At 47.9% G+C, this 22,221-nt stretch overlaps 1 protein-coding gene and 1 pseudogene across 5 annotated transcripts in view; one reads left to right on the top strand and one right to left on the bottom strand.

The window, feature by feature from the left end:
• Positions 1 to 14,278, top strand: part of ATP6V0A4 (ATPase H+ transporting V0 subunit a4) — a 92,610-nt gene extending 78,332 nt beyond the window's left edge. For all 5 annotated transcript variants that reach the window (XM_050785003.1, XM_050785001.1, XM_050785004.1 and 2 more), the window contains 3 exons: positions 3,184 to 3,301; positions 11,134 to 11,305; positions 13,853 to 14,278. In XM_050785003.1, the coding sequence (XP_050640960.1) occupies positions 3,184 to 3,301; positions 11,134 to 11,305; positions 13,853 to 13,946 (384 nt within the window). In that variant the 3' untranslated portion in view covers positions 13,947 to 14,278. The remainder of the gene's footprint in view (positions 1 to 3,183; positions 3,302 to 11,133; positions 11,306 to 13,852) is intronic.
• Positions 14,279 to 15,075: 797 nt separating this feature from the next.
• LOC126950797 (cytochrome b-c1 complex subunit Rieske, mitochondrial-like) lies at positions 15,076 to 21,595 on the bottom strand (annotated as a pseudogene).
• Between the last annotated feature and the right edge of the window lie 626 nt (positions 21,596 to 22,221).

The following is a 22,221-nucleotide window of genomic DNA, read 5'->3' on the forward strand; positions in this document are numbered from 1 at the left end:
AACTCCTGACCTCAGGTGATCCACCCATCTCGGCCTCCCAAAGTGCTGGGATTACAGGTGTGAGCCACCGTACCTGTCCACTTACAGCTTTTGTAGCAAAAGAATTCAGACCAGAAAGGCAGAGAGAACAGGGCAGTATCTGGGACAGTGAGTTCCAAATGAGGAGCTGTGTCCTTGGAGGCACATTGATGTGTGGCAAGATGTGCAGAGAATCGCCAGCCCAGGCCGGTCACCCAAGCGTCAGTGTCCAAAGTTTTACTGGAGTTTCCTTATGCAGGCAGGATTGATTAATTGAGTGACTGATGATTGATTGATGGGTGCAGCTCCAGCAGTTGCTGCACTCAGTCCCCAGCTCTCTCCCACCTTTCGGATCAGTCCCAACTGTCTAAGCATGTGGTTGGTCTTTCTGGTGTGGCCAGACTGTCAAATATGAAGTGCCAAACCTGAGCCACTGCATTAGCACAAACGATCAGGTGTGGTCCCAGGGGCCCAGCTTGAATAACGAAGACCCTTTCACGCGGGAAATGCCAGTGGTTTAGAGGTTACCTCCCAGGAGCCAAGACAAAGCCAGACCTGTTCGGTAAGGTTAATTATTATTATTATTATAATTACTATTTTGAGACAGGGTCTTGTTCTTTTGCTGAGGCTGGCATGCAGTGGCACAATCATGGCTCACAGCAGCCTTGACCTCCTGAGCCCAAGCGATCCTCCTGCCTCAGTCTCCCGAGTAGCTGGGACCACAGGTGCATGCCACCACACCTGGCTACTTTTTTACATTTTTGGTAGAGATTGGGTCTCACTTTGTTGCTCGGGTTGGTTCTGAACTCCTGGGCTCAAGCGATCCTCCTGCATCGGCCTCCCAAAGTGCTGGGATCACAGGCATGAGCCACCACACCTGGCCAAGATTAATTATTTCTTATGCAGTTCTTCTTTACTTTGACTGTCTCTACCTACTCACTCCATCTCTGCCCATCCCTGTCCCTTCAGTTCCTCACAGCTGCTTCCATTGCTGAATTGAGGCTCTCCTTTTTGTCTTGTCCCCATAAACTCTGACATCAGTGACTGCACCGGCATTTCTTCCTAGATGTCTCCCTCCTCAGACATCCTTGACTGCAGTGTGATTGCTCCAGCTTCTTCCATCTTTTCTTTTCCTCATCAGTTTCTTGTTTTGTAATCTTTTTTTTTTGAGACAGAGTCTTACTGTGTCACCCAGGCTGGTGTGCGGTGGCACGATCTCAGCTCACTGCAACCTCCGCCTCCCGGGTTCAAGCAATTCTGCCTCAGCCTCCCAAGTAGCTGGGACTGCAGGCATGCACCGCCACGCCTATCTAATTTTTGTAGTTTTAGTAGAGGTTGGCCAGGCTGGTCTCAAACTCCTGACTTCAAGTGACCTACCTGCCTCGGCCTCCCAAAGTGCTGGGATTATAGACATGAGCCACCGTGCCTGGCCTTGTTTTGTTATCTCTGAATGAAGATGTTTCCCAAGGCTAGGAGCTCCTCTTTCTTTCTTTCTTTCTTTTTTTTTTTTTTAAGACAAAGTCTCACTCTGTTGCCAGACTGAAGTGCAGTGGCGCGATCTTGGCCCACTGCAACCTCCACCTCACAGATTCAGGCGATTCTCCTGCCTCAGCCTCCTGAGTAGCTCGGACTACAGGCACGCATCACCGTGCCCAGCTAATTTTTTTTATTTTCAATAGAGACAGGGTTTCACTATGTTGGCCAGGATGGTCTCGATCTCTTGACCTTGTGATCCACCCTCCTTGGCCTCTGGAAGTGCTGGGATTACAGGCGTGATCTCCTCTTTCCTTGATCTTTCCCTTGTTGATCTCCTGCGTCCTCCTGCAGATGCAGTCTCAGGAGTCCATTTCCAGCCTGGACTTTGCTTTGGGGCCTCCATAGTTCCACCTGTGCTCCCATGTGTGGAGCATCTACTGATAAGGCCCTCTGCCCTCTGCAACTCAGCATGTGGAGAGCCAGCTGCCCACCTCCTGTCAATGCCATTCTTCCAGCTACTCGGGCTTAGGAGCCTCAGAGCCCCGGCTGCCCTGGCCCTGAGTGGGTAAGGGGCCTTCTCTGTGCTCCCATGATACTACTGCATGCCCTGGTCATTGCGCTTCTGAGAGTGTGGCATGGGAGCCCTTCTACATATTCTCCTGACTAGGCTGTGAGCAACTTGAGGGCATGTACAGCACCAGTCAAACTGTCCCTCATGGCCAGGCACAGTGGCTCACGTCTGTAATCCCAGCACTTTGGGAGACCGAGGCAGGCAGATTGCTTGAGGCCAGGAGTTCCAGACCAGCCTGGGCAACATGGTGAAACCCCGTCTCTAAAAAAAATACAAAATTTAGTCAGGTATGCACTCCTGTAGTCCCAGCTTCTCGGGAGGCTGAGATAGGAGGATCACCTGAGCCTGGGAGGGCAAGGCTGCAGTGAGCTGTGATTGTGCTACTGCACTCCAGCCTGAGTGACAGAGTAAGACCCTGTCCCCACTCAAAAAAATTATCTGTCACATCAGAGAGCATGAGGGGAGAATGAGTCATGGCTGTCTTCATTCTGTTACTTACTTCTTTCCTGTGTTACTGAGCTCATAACCAAATTGTCTTTTTTTTTTTACTTTAAGGCTGTCCCTTCTCTAAACCATGATGCTACCAGAATAACCTGCCTCTATGGCTCCTCACTGAATCCAGGTTGTTTCTTCAACTTTACCCATAGCTTGCCTTTCTAGAAACTTCCACACAGGAGCACTGTCTTCTATTCCTCACCTAAACAAGCTCCCAGTTCCAGCCAAATTGTTTTCTTTCCAACTTGACTTGGTGATATTCCCAGCTACGTGTTTTTCCCCAACCAGGGATCCTTTTCCTCCTCAGGAACAATTTCTTCTCCTTCAAGTCACATCCCTACCCATTACCTTCCTGGCACAGCACAAATCTCATCTCCCCTTACCACCCAGTTGTCGTCTTTGAGCTTTTTTTTTCAGCTATTGCTGGGGAACGTTAATACACACATAACATACGACTCTGTGCTGATAATTCTTTCTCTAAGTCTACTACTATTTCTTTTCCCCTAGTTAGATTGAAAGTGTCTGAACAGCAAAGCCCATGTCTTATTCATCTTCGCATCATTTGTAACAACTTTTGTGTAGAAAGTTCTCAATGAAGTGAAATAAACAATTCTGTCTTCCAGTTCAACTTTGGAGACATCTTTGTCCACCAAGCCATCCACACCATCGAGTACTGCCTGGGCTGCATTTCAAACACAGCCTCCTACCTGCGGCTCTGGGCCCTCAGCCTGGCTCATGCACGTGAGTGAGCAGCCCGAGGGAGAGGGGCGTGGTCAGCTCTCCCCAACACCCTGGGAAACAGGTGCAATGTATTTGGAGGTCAAGGTGACTTCTCCGAGTTATTTGTGGATGTTTGCCGAAAGAATGGTTCTTCTTTCCCAGGCACATGTGTCTTTTCTGTGGGTCTGGCTGCACGTTGCTGGGGTGGTCACCCTCTGTATTAATAGTCTCCTACTGCTGCTGTAACAAACTGTCACAAACGCTCGTGGCTTAAAACAACACAAATGTGGCCAGGCATGGTGATTCACACCTGTAATCCCAGAACTTTGGGAGGCAGAGTTTGGGCAAATTGCTTGAGCCCAGGAGTTCAAGATCAGCCTGGCCAACATGGTGAAACCTGCCTCTCCTGAAAATACAAAAATTAGCTGGGCATGGTGGTGGGCGCCTGTAACTCCAGCTACTCGGGAGACTGAAGCAGGAGAATTGCTCGAATCCGGAAGGAGGAGGTTGCAGTGAGCCGAGATCGCATCACTGCACTCCACCCGGGGCTACAGAGTGAGACTCCGTCTCAAAAAACAAACAAACAGACAAACAAACAAACAAAAACCAACCCAACAACACAATTTGGTATCTTGAGGTTTTTGAAGCCGGAGTCCTAAAGTCAAGGCGTGGGCAGCCGTGCTCCTGCTACAGGCTGCAGGCAGAATTAGTTTCCTGGCCTTTCCAGCTTCTTGAGACTGCCTGCATTCCGTGGCTTGCGGCTCCTCTTTGCATCACTTCAACCTCTGCTTCCAGCATCAAATCTCCTTTTTCTCTGTGACTCTCCTGCCTTCCTCTTACGAAGACTCTAGTGATGGCACTGGGCATATCCAGATAATCCGGGATAACGCCCCTCTCTCAGGATTCTTAGCTTAATCTTATCTTATCCGCAGAGCCACTGTTGCTATGTAATACAGTATGTTGACAGGTTATTAGGATTAGGATGTGGACATCTTACGGGTGGGGGAACATGTTTTTTCAGGCTACCGTGCCCTCCTGCAAGGTGCTGACCTTTCAGTGAAGGCCTGCCTTGATTAGGAGCGTTGCTGGGAGTCAGTTTGCTGCCCGCTGAGCTGACCGTCAGGAAGTGCTCACCCCCCTTGTGAATTCACAGCAGTCAGGGTCAGTCAGGCCCAGAAATACAATTCTTTCTTTCTTTCTTTCTATCTATCTATCTATCTATCTATCTATCTATCTATCTATCTATCTATCTATCTATCTATCTATCTATCTATCTATCTATCTATCTATCTAAAAGAGACAAGGTCTCATTATGTTGCCCAGGCTGATCTCACACTCCTGGCCTCAAGGGATGCTCTTGCCTCCACCTCCCAAAGTGCTGGGATTTCAGGCATTGGAAATACAATTTTGATACAAGTCCGAGCCCTGGGGTTGCCTAACGTCAGGAATCCTGACTCACCAACTCACTTTGTAAGCCCCATCTTGATCTCTGGGTCCTTCTCCAGTCTTGTTTCTTGTCAGTTTTCCTTAGTGCCCCACCAGCGCTCCAGACCCATCCATTTCATACGCAGTGGCCCTGAGGAGCGCTTTTTTTTTTTTTTTTTTTCTGAGCCAGCATCTCCCTCTGTTGCCCAGGCTGGAGTGCAGTGGCGCTATCATGGCCTCGAACTCCCAGGCTCATGTCATTCTACCGCCTCAGCTTCCCAAGTAGCTGGGACCACAGGTGCATGCCACCATGCCTGGGCCAATTTTTGTATTTTTTTTTTTTAGTAGAGACAGGGTTTTGCCTTGTTGCCTAGGCTGGCCTCAAACTCTTGGGCTCAAGCAGTTCACCTGCCTTTGTCTCCCAAGTAGCTGGGACTATAGGCACACACCGCTACACTTGGCTAATTTTATTTATTTATTTATTTATTTGGTAGAGACAGGGTTTTGCCATGTTTCCCAGGCTTGTCTTGAACTCCTGGGCTCAAACAATCCTCCTGCCTTGGCCTCCCACAGCGCTGGGATTGCAGGTGTGAGCCGCTGTGCCTGGCCTGAAGAACTATCTCCTGAAGATGCAGTACTCCCAGGGACCCTCTGGGTGTTTGCCCCTGCAGCCCCCTTGCCTGAAATAGTCCCTTCTTTAACTCTCTCCCCACCTGATACTTAATTCCTTCTTCATAACTCAGCTGGAAATCTTCCTTCCTAGTCCCCCAGTCTGGAAGATGCCTGCCTGGGATTCTGGGGCATGCTGTTAACCTAGCTTCAATTATGATTGTCTCGATGAGCCTGTCTCCCTACTGGACTATGAGCTCCTTGGAAGCAAAGACCCTGACTTTTATCTTAGCATTCCCGGCCTTGGGCATAATGCCTAGAACAGAGAAGCCAGGCCAAGGTGTGTGCTGAGTGGATAGAAGCGACAGCAGTAAAGTGTGTGATTATTCATTTACGGTAGAAACTCCAGTCCTCAGCATTTGTGCGATCTTCACAGCTCAGCTGTGCTTGTTTCCTCACACAAACTCACATACACACACTTTCACATGTGCATGAACGCTTAGATGCATACACTCAATCCTGCGAGTACCTGCAGCACAGACACCCACAAGCATGTCTTTTTTTTTTTTTTTTTTTTTGAGGTGGAGTCTCTCCCTGTCACCAGGCTGGAGTGCGGTGGTGCGATCTCAGCTCACTGCAACCTCCACCTCCCAGGTTCAAGCAATTCTTCTGTCTCAGCCTCCCGAGTTGCTGGGACTACAGGTGCACGCCACCACGCCAAGCTAATTTTTTTTTTTTTTTTAATTTTTGTATTTTCAGTAGAGGTGGGGTTTCACCATGTTGGCCAGGATGGCCTCGATCTCTTGACTTCGTGATCTGCCTGCCTCGGCCTTCCAAAGTGCTGGGATTACATGCGTGAGCCACCACACCCGGCCACGTGTCTTTACTCCTGTGTACTGTTGTGCATTCATGTGAAGTGGTTATCCCAGGACTGTCACCCACTTGTTTACCTTAGAGTGGATCTCAGCACTTCGTGCAGTCAGTGGTGCTAATGTTGGTCTTCAGCTCCAACCCCAGCAGCAGCTGGAGGACTTGAGTCATAATAGGGCTGAGTCTAGATAAGAAAGGAGGAGGAGTTTTGGTATTCTTGGTCCCTGGGCCAGAGTTTGGCCCTATGTGTCAGGGTGTCCTCTGGCCAGCCCATGCACACACTCAGGGGGTCATTTGATTCCTGAAAACCCATATGGTTCATGGCTGCCTGGCCTGGTTCACCCACTGGGTCATTCTAGAAGTCCCTGCTAGACGTGGCTTCCGTGCCATACTAACACAGTTGCTTAAAGAGGTAATGTGGAAGAATGGGGAAAAAATTAAAACACTGACTTAAATTCTGGTCCCTTTTCTACCACTTTTGGCTGAGTCACTTACACAAGAAATTTAACCTTTGTGTGCCGGGGCTTTCATCAGTGGTTCTAGTAGTTAGCCTCCTGTACTGGTCAGGCTAGGCTAAACTCTGTTGCAATAAAAACTTACCCTCTAAATCTCAGGTCACTGGGCCAGAGTTTGGCACTATGTGTTGGGGTGTCCTCTGGTCAAAATTCCTCCTGTCTTATTTAGACTCATCCCTGGTATGACCCAAGTCCTTCAAACTACTGCTGAGGTTGGAGCTGAAGACCAACATTAGCACCACTGATGACTTGAAGCGCTAAGATCCACTTTAAGGAACAAAGTGGGGTCAGGGGGGTGGCTCACGCCTGTAATCCCAGCCCTTTGGGAGGCCAAGGCAGGTGGATCACCTGAAGTCAGGAGTTCGAGACCAGCCTGGCCAACATGGTGAAACCCCCCTCTCTACTAAAAATACAAAATTAGCTGAGTGTGGTGGCACACGCCTGTAATCCCAGCTACTCGGGAGGCAGGAGAATCACTTGAACCTGGGAGCTGGAGGTTGCAGTGAGCTGAGATCGCACCACTGCACTCCAGCCTGGGTGACACGGCAAGACTCTGTCTCAAAAAAGAAAAAAAAAAAAAAAAGGAACAAAGTGAGTGACAGTCCTGGGATAGTCACTTCACACGAATGCACACCAGTGCACAGGAATGAAGACATGCTCGTGGGTGTCTGCGCTGCGGGTACGCGCAGGGCTGAGTGTGTGCATCTAAGCATTCGTGTGCATGTGAAAGTCTGCGTATGTGAGTTTATGTAAGGAAACAAACATAGCCTGAGCTGTGAAGATCACACGAATGCTAAGCACTCAAGTGTGGGTCTAACCACACGGGGGTGAAGCTGTTCCCATTGATGAGAGACTCTGCACCACTGTAGCAGGCAGAAAACCGGAACTTGGGAAGCAGCAAGCAAACAGGGACCCTCTTCCTTGCATTCTATGTCTCTGCTTTTGTCATGTTCTGATAGCCACTTGCAAGTGACAGGCCTCTATATCTCTGGGCCACATCGTGGTGACCTTTTAGCGGGGGTCTTCAAGCTCAAGCCAAGGATGTAATGATGGTATTTCCCTGCCAGGCGCATTTCCCAGGCTATTGGGCATGATAACTAGGGGAGAAGCAGTCGCACGTGCTCCATGCCCAGGGACACCTAGACATGGACCCTTACTCGCATAGCTTGGACAGTGAGAGCCCTTGTAGGGCGGTTAGCTGGAGGCAGGAGCTCAGCGACGAGTCTGGGTTTTTTCCAATACCCATCCATGACCTCCCTCCTCTTGGATTTCACTCGCCTCAGGGCCTTTTAAAACATTCCCCACTGTCAGCCTTTGAGACACTCCATGGGCATGCAAGAAGTGTATAGAAAAGACCTTTGGAGCTGGGGGTGTGGGAACAGCTGAGAAGGTAAGGGGTAGGGAAGTGAGGGACGGGTGGTGGGGTCATAGGAACAGGCCAGAGAGGGCTGTGTGGCGTCTGTCCCTGAACTTCTCGGAGCTTTAGTTTCCTTATCTGTAAGACGGGCATCATAAAACCTAATTTATAGGGTTGGTACAGGCCTTACTGAGATAATATGTGAAACCGCTTTGAATTCCTCTGACTTGGCTCTTTATTTGGAGTCTGTGGCTGAACTTCAGGCTGTCTGTTAATCCCCTGAAACTACATATAAGATGTTGTTGGGCGTCTGTGTGTGCATTTTTCTGGAGAAAGGATTCATGACTTTCTTCAGATTTCAGAGGGGACTCGTGACCACTGAAGAGTGAAAAGAGCCACTTTCCAGAGTGAGGCTGTACCTCATGCCCAGTACCTGGCATGTGCCCTTGTACATTGCAGTGACTGAATAAATATTAGCTAAACACTTTTTGAAATATGGTTAGGATCTTAGTCTTTTTAAAAACACTTTTACTGTGAAAAATTAGCATGTTTACAAAAATGCATAAAATATATATATAGCCTAGTGGATTTTTGTGAAGCAAGCACTCATGTAACCATGTCCTGGTCAAAGAAGAGGCCGTGGCCACGTGTGGTGGTTCACACCTGTAACCCCGGCACTTGGGAGGCCAAGGCAGGTGGATCATGAGGTCAAGAGATCGAGACCATCCTAGTCAACATGGTGAAACCCTGTGTCTACTAAATAAAGAAAAATTAGCTGGGCGTAGTGGTGCATGCCTGTAGTCCCAGCTACTTGGGAGGCTGAGGCAAGAGAATTGCCTGAACCTGGGAGGCGGAAGTTGCAGTGAGCTGAGGTCACACCACTGCATTCCAGCCTGGGCAATAGAGCAAGACTCCATCTCAAAACAAAAGAAAAAAAAAAAAAGAAAGAAGGAGCCAAGGTGGAAGGATTGCTTCAGGCCAGAAATTGGAGGCCAGCCTGGGCAATGTAGCGAGACCCTGTCTGTACAAAAATTAAAATGAAAAAAATATACAAGTGTGGTCCTGTGGTTCCAGCTACTTGGGAGGCTGGGGCAGGAGGATTTCTTTTTCTCCCTGTGTCCTCACATGGTGTTGACCACACTCCTGACTTTTATAATAGCAAATTTTGTGCTTTTTAACATGGTTTTATCCCTTAGCAATTTAGTGTAGTTTTGCATCTGTTTGAATTTATGTGAATAGAATCATGTCTTAGCTCAGGCTGCCATAATAAAACGCCCTGGGCTGGGCGACTTAGCAGCAGACAGTTATTTTCTCACAGTTCTGGAGGCTGCAAGCCCCAGATCAGGGAGCAAGAAAAGTGGGGTTCTGGTGATGACCCTCTTCCTGGCTTGCAGATGGCGGCCTTCTGCCTGTGTCCTCACATGGTGGAGAGAGGGGAAAAGAGACAGAGAGAGAGGGGAAAGCTGCCTGGTGTCTCTTCTTATAAGGGCACTAATACCAACATGAGAGCCCCACCCTCATGAGCTCACCTAACCCAAATCACCTCCCAAAAGCTCCATGTCCAAATACCATCACTTTGGGGGTTAGGCCTTCAACATATAAATTTTGGAGAGACACAGACATACGATCTCTAACAAATTGTATTGTTTTGCTTTTTTGCATGTAAATTGTATTACCAGGATTTGTTTATTTTGCCACCAATAGCTATAGTTTGCTTACTTTCCTTGGTGAATAATATGCCTCCACATATTTGTCTGATTTCCTCTTGATGGAAATTCCACCCTTGGGAACAAAGCTTCTGGAAACAATCTCGTGCAACGCCCTAGGGTACACGTGCCAAACTTCTCCACCTTGGAGTAGAGTTGTTGAATCATAGGATGTACAGATTTAGGATTATAATGTACAAATAATCTGCATGTATAGCCTCATGTGGTGGCTCATGCCTGTAATCCCAGCATTTTGGGAGGCTGAGATGGGAAGATCACTTGAGCCCAGGACTTCAAGGCCAGCCTGCCCAACATAGAAAGACCCCTTCTCTATTAAAAAAAAATTAGCCGGGAGCGGTGGCTCAAGCCTGTAATCTCAGCACTTTGGGAGGCCGAGGCGGGTGGATCACGAGGTCAGGAGATCGAGACTATCCTAGCTAACATGGTGAAACCCCGTCTCTACTAAAAATACAAAAAACTAGCCGGGCGTGGTGGCGGGCGCCTGTAGTCTCAGCTACTTGGGAGGCTGAGGCGGGAGAATGGCGTGAACCCGGGAGGCGGAGCTTGCAGTGAGCCGAGATCACGCCACTGCACTCCAGCCTGGGAGACACAGCAAGACTCCGTCTCAAAAAAAAAAGAAAAAAAAAAAAAAAATTAACAGGGCCGGCTGTGGTGGCTCACACCTGTAATCCCAGAACTTTGGGAGGCCGAGGCGGGCAGATCACCTGAGGTCAGGAGTTTGAGACCAACCTGGTCAACATGGTGAAACCCTGTCTCTACTAAAAATATAAAAATTAGCCGGGCGTGGTGGTGGGCGCCTATAATCCCAGCTACTCAGGAGGCTGAGGCAGGAGAATTGCTTGAACCTGGGAGGTGGAGGTTGCAGTGAGCCAAGATCATGCCATTGCTCTCTAGCCTGGGCGTCAAAAGTGAAATTCTGTCTCAAAAAAAAAAAAAAAAAAATTAACAGAGAGTGACAGTACACTCCTCTGGCCCCAGCTACTTAGGAGGCTGAGGTGGGAGGATCACTGGAGCCCATGAGGTCAAGGCTGCAATGAGCCAGAATTGCGCTACTGCATTCCAGCCTGGGTGACACAGTGAGAACCAGCCTCAAAAAAATAAAAATAAAAAAATAATAATAATCTGAGCTGGACATGGTGGCTTATGCCTGATTTCCCAGCACTTTGGGAGGCTGAGACAGGAGGATTGCTTGAGGCCAGGAGTTGGAGACCATCCTAGGCAACATAGTGAGACCCTGTCTCTATTTAAAAATATATACATATTAATATTTTTGATTAAAAAGATGAAAAAATATAACAAATAACAATCTGCATTTACAAGATAATCCCAGTGGTGTCTCATACCTTGCAGAACTGTCTGAAGTGCTCTGGACTATGGTGATGAACAACGGCCTTCAGATGCGAGGCTGGGGAGGAATCGTTGGGGTTTTTATTATTTTTGCCGTATTTGCTGTCCTGACAGTAGCCATCCTTCTGATCATGGAGGGCCTCTCTGCTTTCCTGCATGCCCTGCGACTGCACTGGTAAGTATGGTTGTGCTGTGGAAGCTCGATGTGGTGTTGGGAAAGGGAGTGGGCTGTGGGGCCAGCTAACTGGGTTCAAATCTTGACCTGTGTGTGACTTTAGCAGCTTACATACCTCTTTGGAACCTTAGTTTAGTCATCTGTTGGTATAATATTAAACGATGTAATATATGTACATATATATACACACTCATTCATACTCATTCAGACACGCCTATCTACACTAACTGTTCTCATTTACTCCTCCCCTTTTAGGTGGTTAGTGTTCATTTGTTATTACAATTGGCTTTAACCCAAGTGACACTTCCAAGTATTGGCAAGGTGGCATCTGAGATAGGCTCAGAGAAGACATGCTTAGAAAATCAGGAATGTTTGGCCTTTTTTTTTTTTTTTTTTTTTTCAGACAGACTCTCACTCTGTTGCCCAGTGCAGTGGCGCAGTCTTGGCTCACTGTAACCTCCACCTCCCGGGTTCAAGCGATTCTCCTGCCTCAGCCTCCCTAGTAGCTGGGATTACAGGTGTCTGCCACTACGGCCAGCTAAGTTTTGTATTTGTAGCAGAGATGGGGTTTCCCCATGTTTGCTGGGCTGGTCTCAAACTCTTGGCCTCAAGTGATTCACCCACCTCAGCCTTCCGAAGTCCTGGGATTACAGTCACGTACCATCACGCCCAGCTAATTTTTGTATTTTTAGTAGAGATGGGGGTTTGCTATGTTGGCCAGGCTAGTCTCAAACTCCCGGCCTCAAGTAATTCACCTGCCTCAGCCTCCCAAAGTGCTGGGATTACAGGCATGAGCCACCGCGCCCAGTGAATCTGGGATGTTTGGCTTTTGTTGCTGAGTGCAGGAGTTATACCAACAAGTTATGAAAGTCTCAAAAGTGCAAAGAGAAGGAGGGCACCACCAGGAGGGAGACGCTCACAGGGAGCCCTGGACACGCACAGATGTATCCATCGACAACCAGCTGTCATTAGGTTGATGAATATGGAAACGTGTTCGGGCCCCTGGTTGTCTTCCAAGTTATATTTCAACCAATAATTCTGAGTGTGCAGAGCAGGCCCTTCAGCTGCAGAGACTGTACACAGCTTGCCCTGCTGTTTTCTTCCTCCCTCTATGGCCACTATTCATAAAGAAGCCTTTACACTTCATGTACTGAGTGAGGAGAGCCACCGCATCCCCTGCCTCCGTGATGACGTCATTCCCCTCCGTGTCATTGAGGAGATGAACCAAACTCCGTAACTTAATAAAACAGAAATGAGGCCGGGCGCGGTGGCTCGCGCCTGTAAGCCCAGCACTTTGGGACGTCAAGGTGGGCGGATCACCTGAGGTCGGGAGTTCGAGACCAGCCTGACCAACGTGGAGAAACCCCTCTCTACTAAAAATACAAAATTAGCTGGGGCGGTGGCGCATGCCTGTCATCCCAGCTACTCGGGAGGCTGAGGCAGGAGAATCCCTTGAACCCGGGAGGCAGAGCTTGCAGTGAGCAGAGATCGAGCCACTGCACTCCAGCCTGGGCAACAGAGCGAGACTCCATCTCAAAATAAATAAATAAATAAAACAAAACATAAATGATCCTACATGATCATTTACAAAAATATAGGTCAAGGGTCTTTGCGTTCTACAGTATGCGAGTCCCACATTTTAGGATTGGATGGAAATGGAAAACGACACGAGAGAGCACTGCACAGTGAGGGCATCTTGGCTTGTGATGGGGGTGGGGAAGCTCCTTCCGTGAGGGAAGAGTGGTTGTGCTGTGGCCATGAGCCCACAAGCAGCGTGGCCTAGAGGAAGTGAGGGGGAGGGGAAGGGGAAGGTGGTAAGAGACAGGTGAGAGAAGGGCTTAAAAAATCCTCAGATTCATGGCCTGGGTGCAGAGGCTCACACCTGTAATCCCCGCACTTTGGGAGGCTGAGGTGGGTGGATCACCTGAGGTCAGGAGTTCAAGATGAGCCCGGCCAATGTGGCAAAACCTGGTCTTTACTAAAAATACAAAAATTAACTGGGCGTGGTGGTGAGCATCTGTAATCCCAGCTACGCAGGAGGCTGAGGTAGAAGAATCGCTTGAACCTGGGAGGCGGAGGTTGCAGTGAGCTGAGATCGCACCACTGCACTCCAGCCTGGACCACGAGAGCGAAACTCCGTCTCAAAAAAAAAAAAAAAAAAATATATATATATATATATATACACACACACACACACATATATATAAATTAGCTAGGCATGGTGGTATGTGCCTGTAGCCCTAGCTACTCAGGAGGCTGAGGCAGGAGAATCTCTTGAACCTGAGAGGCAGAGGTTGCAGTGAGTCAAGATCGTGACACTGCACCCCAGCCTGGGCAATGCAGTGAGACTCTGTCTCAAAAAAAAAAAAAAAAGAATCCTCAGGATTCTCATGGTAGCCATCAGCCTGGGGGCCTGCCGTGGCCAACCCTTCTGACTTTGTGCTTGATTTTACAAATGCTCTGCTGCCTCCTCCCTCCACCTTCCAGCCTCTAACTGATGTGTTTCAATCTCCCTTTTCTTACCCCACGCCCTCCCCACAACAACAGGGTTGAGTTCCAGAACAAGTTCTATGTCGGCGATGGTTACAAATTTTCTCCATTCTCCTTTAAACACATCCTGGATGGCACAGCTGAGGAGTAGGCTGAGGGCTGCACCTCCCGCAGCGGTCTCCCTGCCAATGAAAGAAGTTCAGTCTGTCTTTGGTATCAGCCCCTGAAAGGCGTTCAATGGGAAGGTTGTTCTTGGCTCACCTGAAGCATGAAGCTGTGTATTATTTGGATATCAGCCTGTAGATTTGACACGACTTAACCATGTCAGAGAAGAAGGACTTTGGCAAGTGATTTTTGTCTTTGTGTGGGGTATTAATTCTCAAATAATAAAATAATTGAGAAATGAGGGGAGAATGCTAAACAGATGCCTTCTTGCAATATTTTAAATACTGTATTTGAGAAAATAAACATCTGAGTCATTCACTTTTTCCTTAAGATGTCTTTATTCGGCCGGACGCAGTGGCTCATGCCTGTAATCTTAGCACTTTGGGAGGCCAAGGCGGGTGGATCACCCAAGGTCAGGAGTTCAAGACCAGCCTGGCCAATATGGTGAAACCCCGTCTCTACTAAAAATACAGAAATTTGCTGGGCGTGGTGGCAGGTGCCTGTAATCCCAGCTACTCGGGAGGCTGAGGCAGGAGAATCACTTGGACCCTGGGGGGCGGAGGTTGCAGTGAGCCGAGATCATGCCACTGCACTTCAGCCTGGGAGACAGAGTGAGACTCCATCTCAACAAAATAAGCAGTGAGCAGAGATTTCACCACTTCACTCCAGCCTGGGCGAAAGAGCGACACTCCATCTCAAAAAAAAAAAAAAAAAGATGTTTTTATTCAAAATTATTCCATACCAGACTGGGCACGGTGACTTATGCCTGTAATCCCAGCACTTTGGGAGGCTGAGGCGGGTGGATTACCTGAGGTTGGGAATCTGAGACCAGCCTGATCAATATGTTGAAACCCTGTCTCTACTAAAAATACAAAAATTAGCTGGGCATGGTGGGGGGCGCCTATAGTCCCAGCTGCTTGGGAGGCTGACGCAGGAGAATCCCTTGAACCCAGGAGGTGGAGGTTGCAGTGAGCCAAGATCGAGCCACCTCACTCCAGCCTGGGTGACAGAGCAAGACTCCATCTCGAAAAAAAAAAATTATTTCATACCATTTACTACTGACTTATAGGCCAAAGCTGAACAACAGAGCTACACAAACTAATCCCAGAGAAGGATTATGCATATTCTATTTCCTCATTTCGTCCTTCCTCAAACACCTTTTTCCCTTGTCTAGGGCTAAGCATTACAAGCTTAGGAACTTTCTCATGAATTTTCACTGAGGAAGAAGAGATAATGTTCTCGTTTGGAGGGAGGGCTGCCCCCAGTGTGGCCCTCTGGATTGCTAAATCCTGTGAAAAGAAGTGTGGCAACAGGACATCATCAGGGACTTTGTTTACTGTCAATGCATGTTATGCTGGAGTAACTAGAGAAAGATTTGGAGGCTTTGACGAGTTCAGAAAATGGTGTGCTGGGAGGGAAACCACCAAGTGGTCTGGCCTGGTACTCCCTGGCTCTGTGGGCGCCAAAGTCATGCGTCATTTCTTAAGTGCCTGCACTAGCAGACTCCTAAGAGTCCGATAAGATAGATATATGATATACAAGATAAGATATATGTATATGTTTGCATATATATATATAGAGAGAGAGAGGTAGGGTCTCACTCTTGCCCAGGCTGGAGTGCAGTGGTGTGATCACAGCTCACTGCAGCCTCAACTTCCCTAGCTCAAATGTTCCTCCCACCTCAGCCTCCTGAGTAGCTGGGACTACAGGGGTGTACCACCATGCCCAGCTAATCTTTTTTAGTTTTTTGTAGAGTTGCATGGGTAGGGGGCGTCTCAATACTATGTTGCTCAGGCTGGTCTTGAATTCCTGGGCTCAAGCTATCCTCCCGCCTCAGCCTGTCAAAGTGCTGGGGTTACAGGCATGAGCCCCCAGCCCCACTGACTGTTCTGTCTGAATGGACTTTATCCATGTAGATTATTATCTTTTTGGTAACTATACTGATAGAATTAAGTATCATTGTCATTGTCTTTTTTATTTTTTTAGTGCCTTTGCAATTTACAAAGTACTTAATAGTATCTTATTTAATTTTTTTTTTTTTTTTTTTTTTGAGACAGAACCTCACTCTGTCTCAGGGACATGCTGGAATTTAGTGGTGCAATCTCACCTCACTGCAACCTCCAGCCTCCCAGGTTCAAGCAATTCTCCAGCCTCAGCCTCCTGAGTAGCTGGGATTACAGACAACTGCCACCACCCATGGCTAATTTTTATACTTTTAGTAGAGACGTGGTTTCACCATGTTGGCCAGGCTGGTGTCTTAAAATCCTGGCCTCAAGTGATCCACCCGCCTCGGCCTCCCAAAGTGCTGGGATTACAGGTGTGAGCCACCGCACCTGGCCAGTTCTAAATTTTCATTGTTAGTAAAGTTCTAAAAGAGCTGATTAAATTCAAAATTACGCTTTGGATGAGACCCTGGTTTTTTTGTTGTTATTGTTTGTTTGTTTATTTTGAGACAGAGTCTTGCTCTGTCGCCCAGGCTGGAGTGCAGTGGTGCTAGATCGTCTCACTGCAAGCTCCGCCTCCCGGGTTCATGCCATTCTCCTGCCTCAGCCTCCCGAGTAGCTGGGACTACAGGCGCCTGCCATCTCGCCCGGCTAGTTTTTTGTATTTTTTAGTAGAAACGGGGTTTCACCGTGTTAGCCAGGATGGTCTCAATCTCCTGACCTCGCGATCTGCCTGTCTAGGCCTCCCAAAGTGCTGGGATTACAGGCTTGAGCCACCGCGCCTGGCCTTTTGAGTCCCAGTCACTAACCAACATGACTGTATCCTCACTGGTCAACTCGTGTGAGGAAGCTCCAAGGTTAAGAGGTGCAGGCCCCTCTCAGATCCTGCCAGATGCATCTGTGTGACCCACTGCAAGGGCAGTAATCACCATCAAAATCTTCACTTGCAATGGGTGCACACAGGATGAATGCAAACATCTAGTAAAGAAACTCAAATGGGCTATCCTGATAGGCTTTGCACTCATCCTTTACTCCTTTTTTATCTTTTTTTTTTTTTTAGACAGAGTCTCATTCTCTCTCCCAGGCTGGAGTGCAGTGGCATGATGTTGGCCCACTGCAATCTCCGCCTCCCAGGCTCAAGCGATTCTCCTGCCTCATTCTCCCGAGTAGCTGGGACTACAGGCATGGACCACCGCTCCCAGCTAATTTTTGTATTTTTAGTAAGATGGGGTTTTGCCATGTTGGCCAGGCTGGTCTCGAACTCCTGACCTCAAGTGATTCACCTGCCTTGGCCTCCCAAAGTGCTTGGATTACAGGTGTGAGCCACCACTCCCAGCCCATCCTTTACTTCTTCTTCTTCTTTTTTTTTTTTGACACAGAGTCTCACTCTGTTGCCCAGGCTGGAGTGCAATGGTGTGATCTCAGCTCCCTGTAACCTCTGCCTCACAGGTTCAAGTGATTCGCCTGCCTCAGCCTCCCCAGTAGCTGGGACTACAGGCGCATGCCACCACACCTGGCTAATTTTGTATTTTTAGTAGAGACAGGGTTTCACCATGTTGGCCAGGCTGGTCTTGAACTCCTGACCTCAAGTGATCCGCCCACCTCAGCCTCCCCAAGTGCTGGGATTACAGGCATGAGCCACTGCACCTGGCCCTTAAATCATGCTGTGGGCCCTCAGCTGGGACTCTTCAACTGCAGCTTCTTGGTCAATTTCCTTCTCGGTTTGATGGCATACCCACAGGGATTTGCCTCTCCGTTTGAAAGCCATGTTCTTGCTTTCTGGAATGTCAGATAACTTGATTTCAATTTTCGACATGGCCAACTCATCAGCAGAAGCACTGATGCTGGAAACAAACTGGGAGATGACATTCTTGGCAGCACATGTGACACCCACAGCAGGTGTTGCAGTTACCAAATAGGAGAACCCTTTCCTAGCCTTGCCATCCTCTTTCGAAGACTTTGCCCCATCAAAAATCTCAGTGCAATGGTAATCAGGGAAGTCGGGCACATTGATGTCTGTATGGAAATAACGAACAGAAGCAGGGACATTGAGGCCCACAGAGTTGACCCAAGACTGGCTCACAGCCTGGCCACTCAGTGACTCCTGGCATAGCAAAGCGTGCTCCATGTACAGTACAGGCGGCTCCACGGTGGCCTATACCAGGGGCTACAATGCCTGCTACCCTGCAGGATGTGGCCGACAGGATGGGCATGAACCTGCCCCTTAAGTCTAAACAATGGCTGTGAGCAAACGTTTGCAAGGGCAAAGCTTCCCTCTGCCCCTTGCCTAGGTCTTCTCTTTCAGAAATTCCTCCAGCTGTCCTGAGAACAACAGTAATTTCCTCCAAAGTTCGGCAGCCTCTTTCTGTCTTAACAAGAAATGTAATTTCCCCTTTAAAAGGGGATCAGGTGCAGGCTGCTGAGAAGAGGGTGTGCCCTAGGTGTCATTCACTTGCCCAGAATGCAAAGTTGGCGCTTAAAGATTCCTGATCTGAGACCCGACCTGAAAAGAGAGGATAAGATCAGGGATCCAGGCGTCTTGGGAACACAAGTCTGGACACCCCTGAGAAGCCATCAGTGCTGCAACTTCCGTCTAAGACTTGGCCACGGTGAGGGGAGCAAAAGAGCCTGAAATTGGAAGGCTGTCCAAGGAATATACAGAGGTGAGAAACTTATGGGCAACATTGATCTGGACTTATTTTTTCCTGCTGCTGTAGAGGGTGGGGGTGGGGCATTGACTGTTAGTTTGTGGCTGAAGGCAAATGGAGCATGAAAATTTCATCTGATATTGCAAAACAAATTACATCACACACCACACACAAAACTCAGTTTAAAAAAGATCTACTGTGGCCCAATTATTTCTGATTAAAAAAAAAATCAGTATAACAAAAAACAGTAGAATAAAATGTCAACCAGTCCTTTAGAATTAATTTTAATGGCCAGGCGCGGTGGCTCATGCCTGTAATCCCAGCACTTTGGGAGGCCGAGGCGGGCGGATCACAAGGTCAGGAGATCGAGACCATCCTGGCTAACACAGTGAAACGCCGTCTCTACTAAAAATACAAAAAATTAGTCAGGCACGGTGGCGGGTGCCTGTAGTCCTAGCTACTTAGGAGGCTGAGGAGGAGAATGGCGTGAACCCGGGAGGCAGAGCTTGCAGTGAGCCGAGATCGCGCCACTGCACTCCAGCCTGGGCAACAGAGCCAGACTCCCTCCAAAAAATAAATAAATAAATAAATAAATAAATAGAATTCGTTTTAATGAAGCTCGAACTCCATCTGAGCCTTGGGTTTCAGGGTAAATCCCCAATCTATCAGTTTCTTGCCAGGTTTTGTGAAGGTAGGTCATGGATTACTTTCCCATTATAGCTTTTTAGGAACTGATGGTGAGGGATGCAAAGCATTCTTTTCCATGTTATTCCCTATTTTCCTGAGTTGGTCTAACTGATCATCCATCTGCCATTCATCCATCCATCCATTCATCCATCCAGCCATCCTCTTACTGGGTTAGAAAGGATTTAGAATGACATAGGAAACCAGCTGGGCGCGGTGGCTCACGCCTGTAATCCCAGCACTTTGGGAGGCCGAGGCGGGTGGATCACAAGGTCGGGAGTTCAAGACCAGCCTGACCAAGATGGTGAAACCCCGTCTCTACTAAAAATACAAAAAGATTAGCCAGGCATGGTGGTGGGTGCCTGTAATCCCAGCTATTCAGGAGGCTGAGGCAGGAGAATCGCTTGAACCCAGGAGGTGGAGGTTGCAGTGAGCCGAGATCATGCAATGACACTCCAGCCTAGGCAACAGTGAGACTCTGTCTCAAAAAAAAAAAAAAAAAAGACATAGGGGACCAAAGAACAGAGGATGTCAACTCAGCCTTTCCAGCGTTCCATTTCTGAGTTAAGATTGCAATCTCTATCCCTGAATAATGTTCCTCATCTCCATCTCTCAAACACTTTGTTCTCTTCTTTCTTTATGTAGCTTTTGGCTGAAACTCTAGAAACTACTAAGAAAATACATTTCATATATATGCTAACTAACTTTGAGTTTGTGTTTGAGTGTCCTTTTAATGACTGGGAGAGTAAGCCCCTTTGCAACGTACAGATGTGAACGCTGCGATCCTGATAATCTCCTGCCAACAACCCTGTGCCCTACAACTTGCTCCACCAAAGGAATCCTGTTGTTGAAAACTCTATATCCTAATAGGGTGGGAATGAGGACTTTCTCTGTTGCGGGTAAACCTGTACGTTTGTTTCTTCCCCTTCCTGGCAAATTCCCCTGACACTGGGGACCCACCTCTCCCTGATCATCTTTAAGGGCCGTGCATTGGGAAGACCGGTGTTACAATTGACAGGCACCGAACTCTGTTCTGGTGGCAGGGCAAGGGCCGGCTTGCTCCTCTGAGCCACACCTCACCGCCAGCCCTTTTTTTCACCCTCACTCCACCCCCTGCACCAACTATGCCTTTGGAAGAACTGAAGTTTGAAAGCTTCTTCTTTCTCTAAAATATATTGATTTTGCAATGTGGAAAACAGGAGAATTTTGGGTGAAAAGTATCCATTTTGTTGAGCCTCTCATAAGTAAGATGAAGTGACTAGTTTGGAGAGGTTTTGAGGTCTTAAAACTGAGACCTCAAACTCAGCACACTGAGAGCACAATTTCCCAACACCACTCAAGTTTACCTGTAAAATAAAATCAACCTGTTTTAGAAAACAAGTGACTTTTTCTCCCCCTTTTGGGAAATTTTTTATTTGATCCCAGTATGTTCTAATATTAGCAGAACATTAGCAATAAATGCCTTTTGGATACATATATATTTGGTAACTCTGTAGATACTTTATTTTTATTTTTATTTTTATTTTCTGAGGTGGAGTTTTGTTCTTGTTGCCCAGGCTGGAGTGCAACGGCACAATCTCAGCTCACTGCAACCTCTGCCTCTCAGGTTCAAGCGATTCTCCTGCCTCAGCCTCCCAAGTAGCTGGGACTACAGGCACCCACCACCATGCCCAGCTGATTTTTTGGAGACGGAGTTTCACTCTGTCACCCAGGCTGGAGTGCAGTGGCTTGATCTCAGCTCACTGCAACCTCTGTCTCCTAGGTTCAAGCAATTCTCCTGCCTCAGCCTCCCGAGTAGCTGGGACTACAGGCGTGTGCTACCACGCCCAGCTAATTTTTGTATTTTTAGTAGAAACGGGGTTTCACCATATTCCCCAGACTGGTCTCAAACTCCTGACCTCAGGTGATCCACCCTCCTGGGCCTCCCAAAGTGCTGGGATTACAGGCGTGAGCCACTGCCCCCAGCCTGTAGATACTTCAAAACATTTCCTGAGTAAATGCTTTGTGATTGTGGTGAAGTTGTAAAAATTTGTTTGATGGCTTTGCTCAGAGATGAGAGACAGTACTACCAAGAGGACTTTTGATGCAATGGCACATTGACGTATTTTTATAAAATGCATCATCTCATTTCATTGTCATCACACACTTAAGAGAAAGTTTATCAATTGAGAATTGAACAAAACTGCAAGTAACGGAGACCAGAAATCACAGTGGCTTGGACCTAAGAGGTATATTTGTTTCCTTCGTACGTGGTGTCTGGAGATGAGCAGTTCAAGGCTGCAGGAGATCTCCTGGTCCTCGGTTTCCAGGCTGTTGCTCTCATGCTGGCCAGATTTGGTCCAAAGTTTCCATCTTTCCATCTTTCCATTTGCATCATGACCTGAGATGCCAGCCGGAGGGCCAGCCACCCTGCCTGTAGTCTAGCGAGGGGATGTGAGGAAGAGGCAAGGGGCAGAAGAAGGTTTTCCCTGAAGCCCCAACAACCTTCACCTGCATCTCAGTCGCCACTGCCACCAGCAAGGTACAAGGGAAGCCCTGATGTTGGGTAGGCAGTAGCAATTTCTCCCACCGGCACGTAGAATTATTTTTATTCCCAGATGAGGAAATGCAGGCAGAAGAAATGGAGTAAGTTTAATCTTGAGCTCACCATGACTACTGGCTTTCTTCCTTCTCCCCCTCCCTTCTTTTCCCCTCCTTCTTTCCCTCCATTCTTTCCTTCCTCCTCTTGCTTCATTCCCACCTCTACTCTTCCCTCATCCCTTCCTTTCTTCCCTTCCCTCCTTCCTTTCTTTTTTCCCTCTCTCCATTCCTGTCATCTTCTCTTTTTCACTACTTCTTCCTTCCCTCCTTTCCTCTTTCCTCCCTTCCTCTGTCCTTTCTTCCTTCTTTCCTTTCCATGTCTGTTAATTTAGTTGGCATAAAATGATACCTAAAGATTTTTAAATTATAATTTACATTCATCTTGTGAATTGTTTGTTCATACAAT

Source organism: Macaca thibetana, chromosome 3 (assembly GCF_024542745.1).
Source record: "Macaca thibetana thibetana isolate TM-01 chromosome 3, ASM2454274v1, whole genome shotgun sequence".
In the NCBI taxonomy this organism is placed as follows: domain Eukaryota; kingdom Metazoa; phylum Chordata; class Mammalia; order Primates; family Cercopithecidae; genus Macaca; species Macaca thibetana.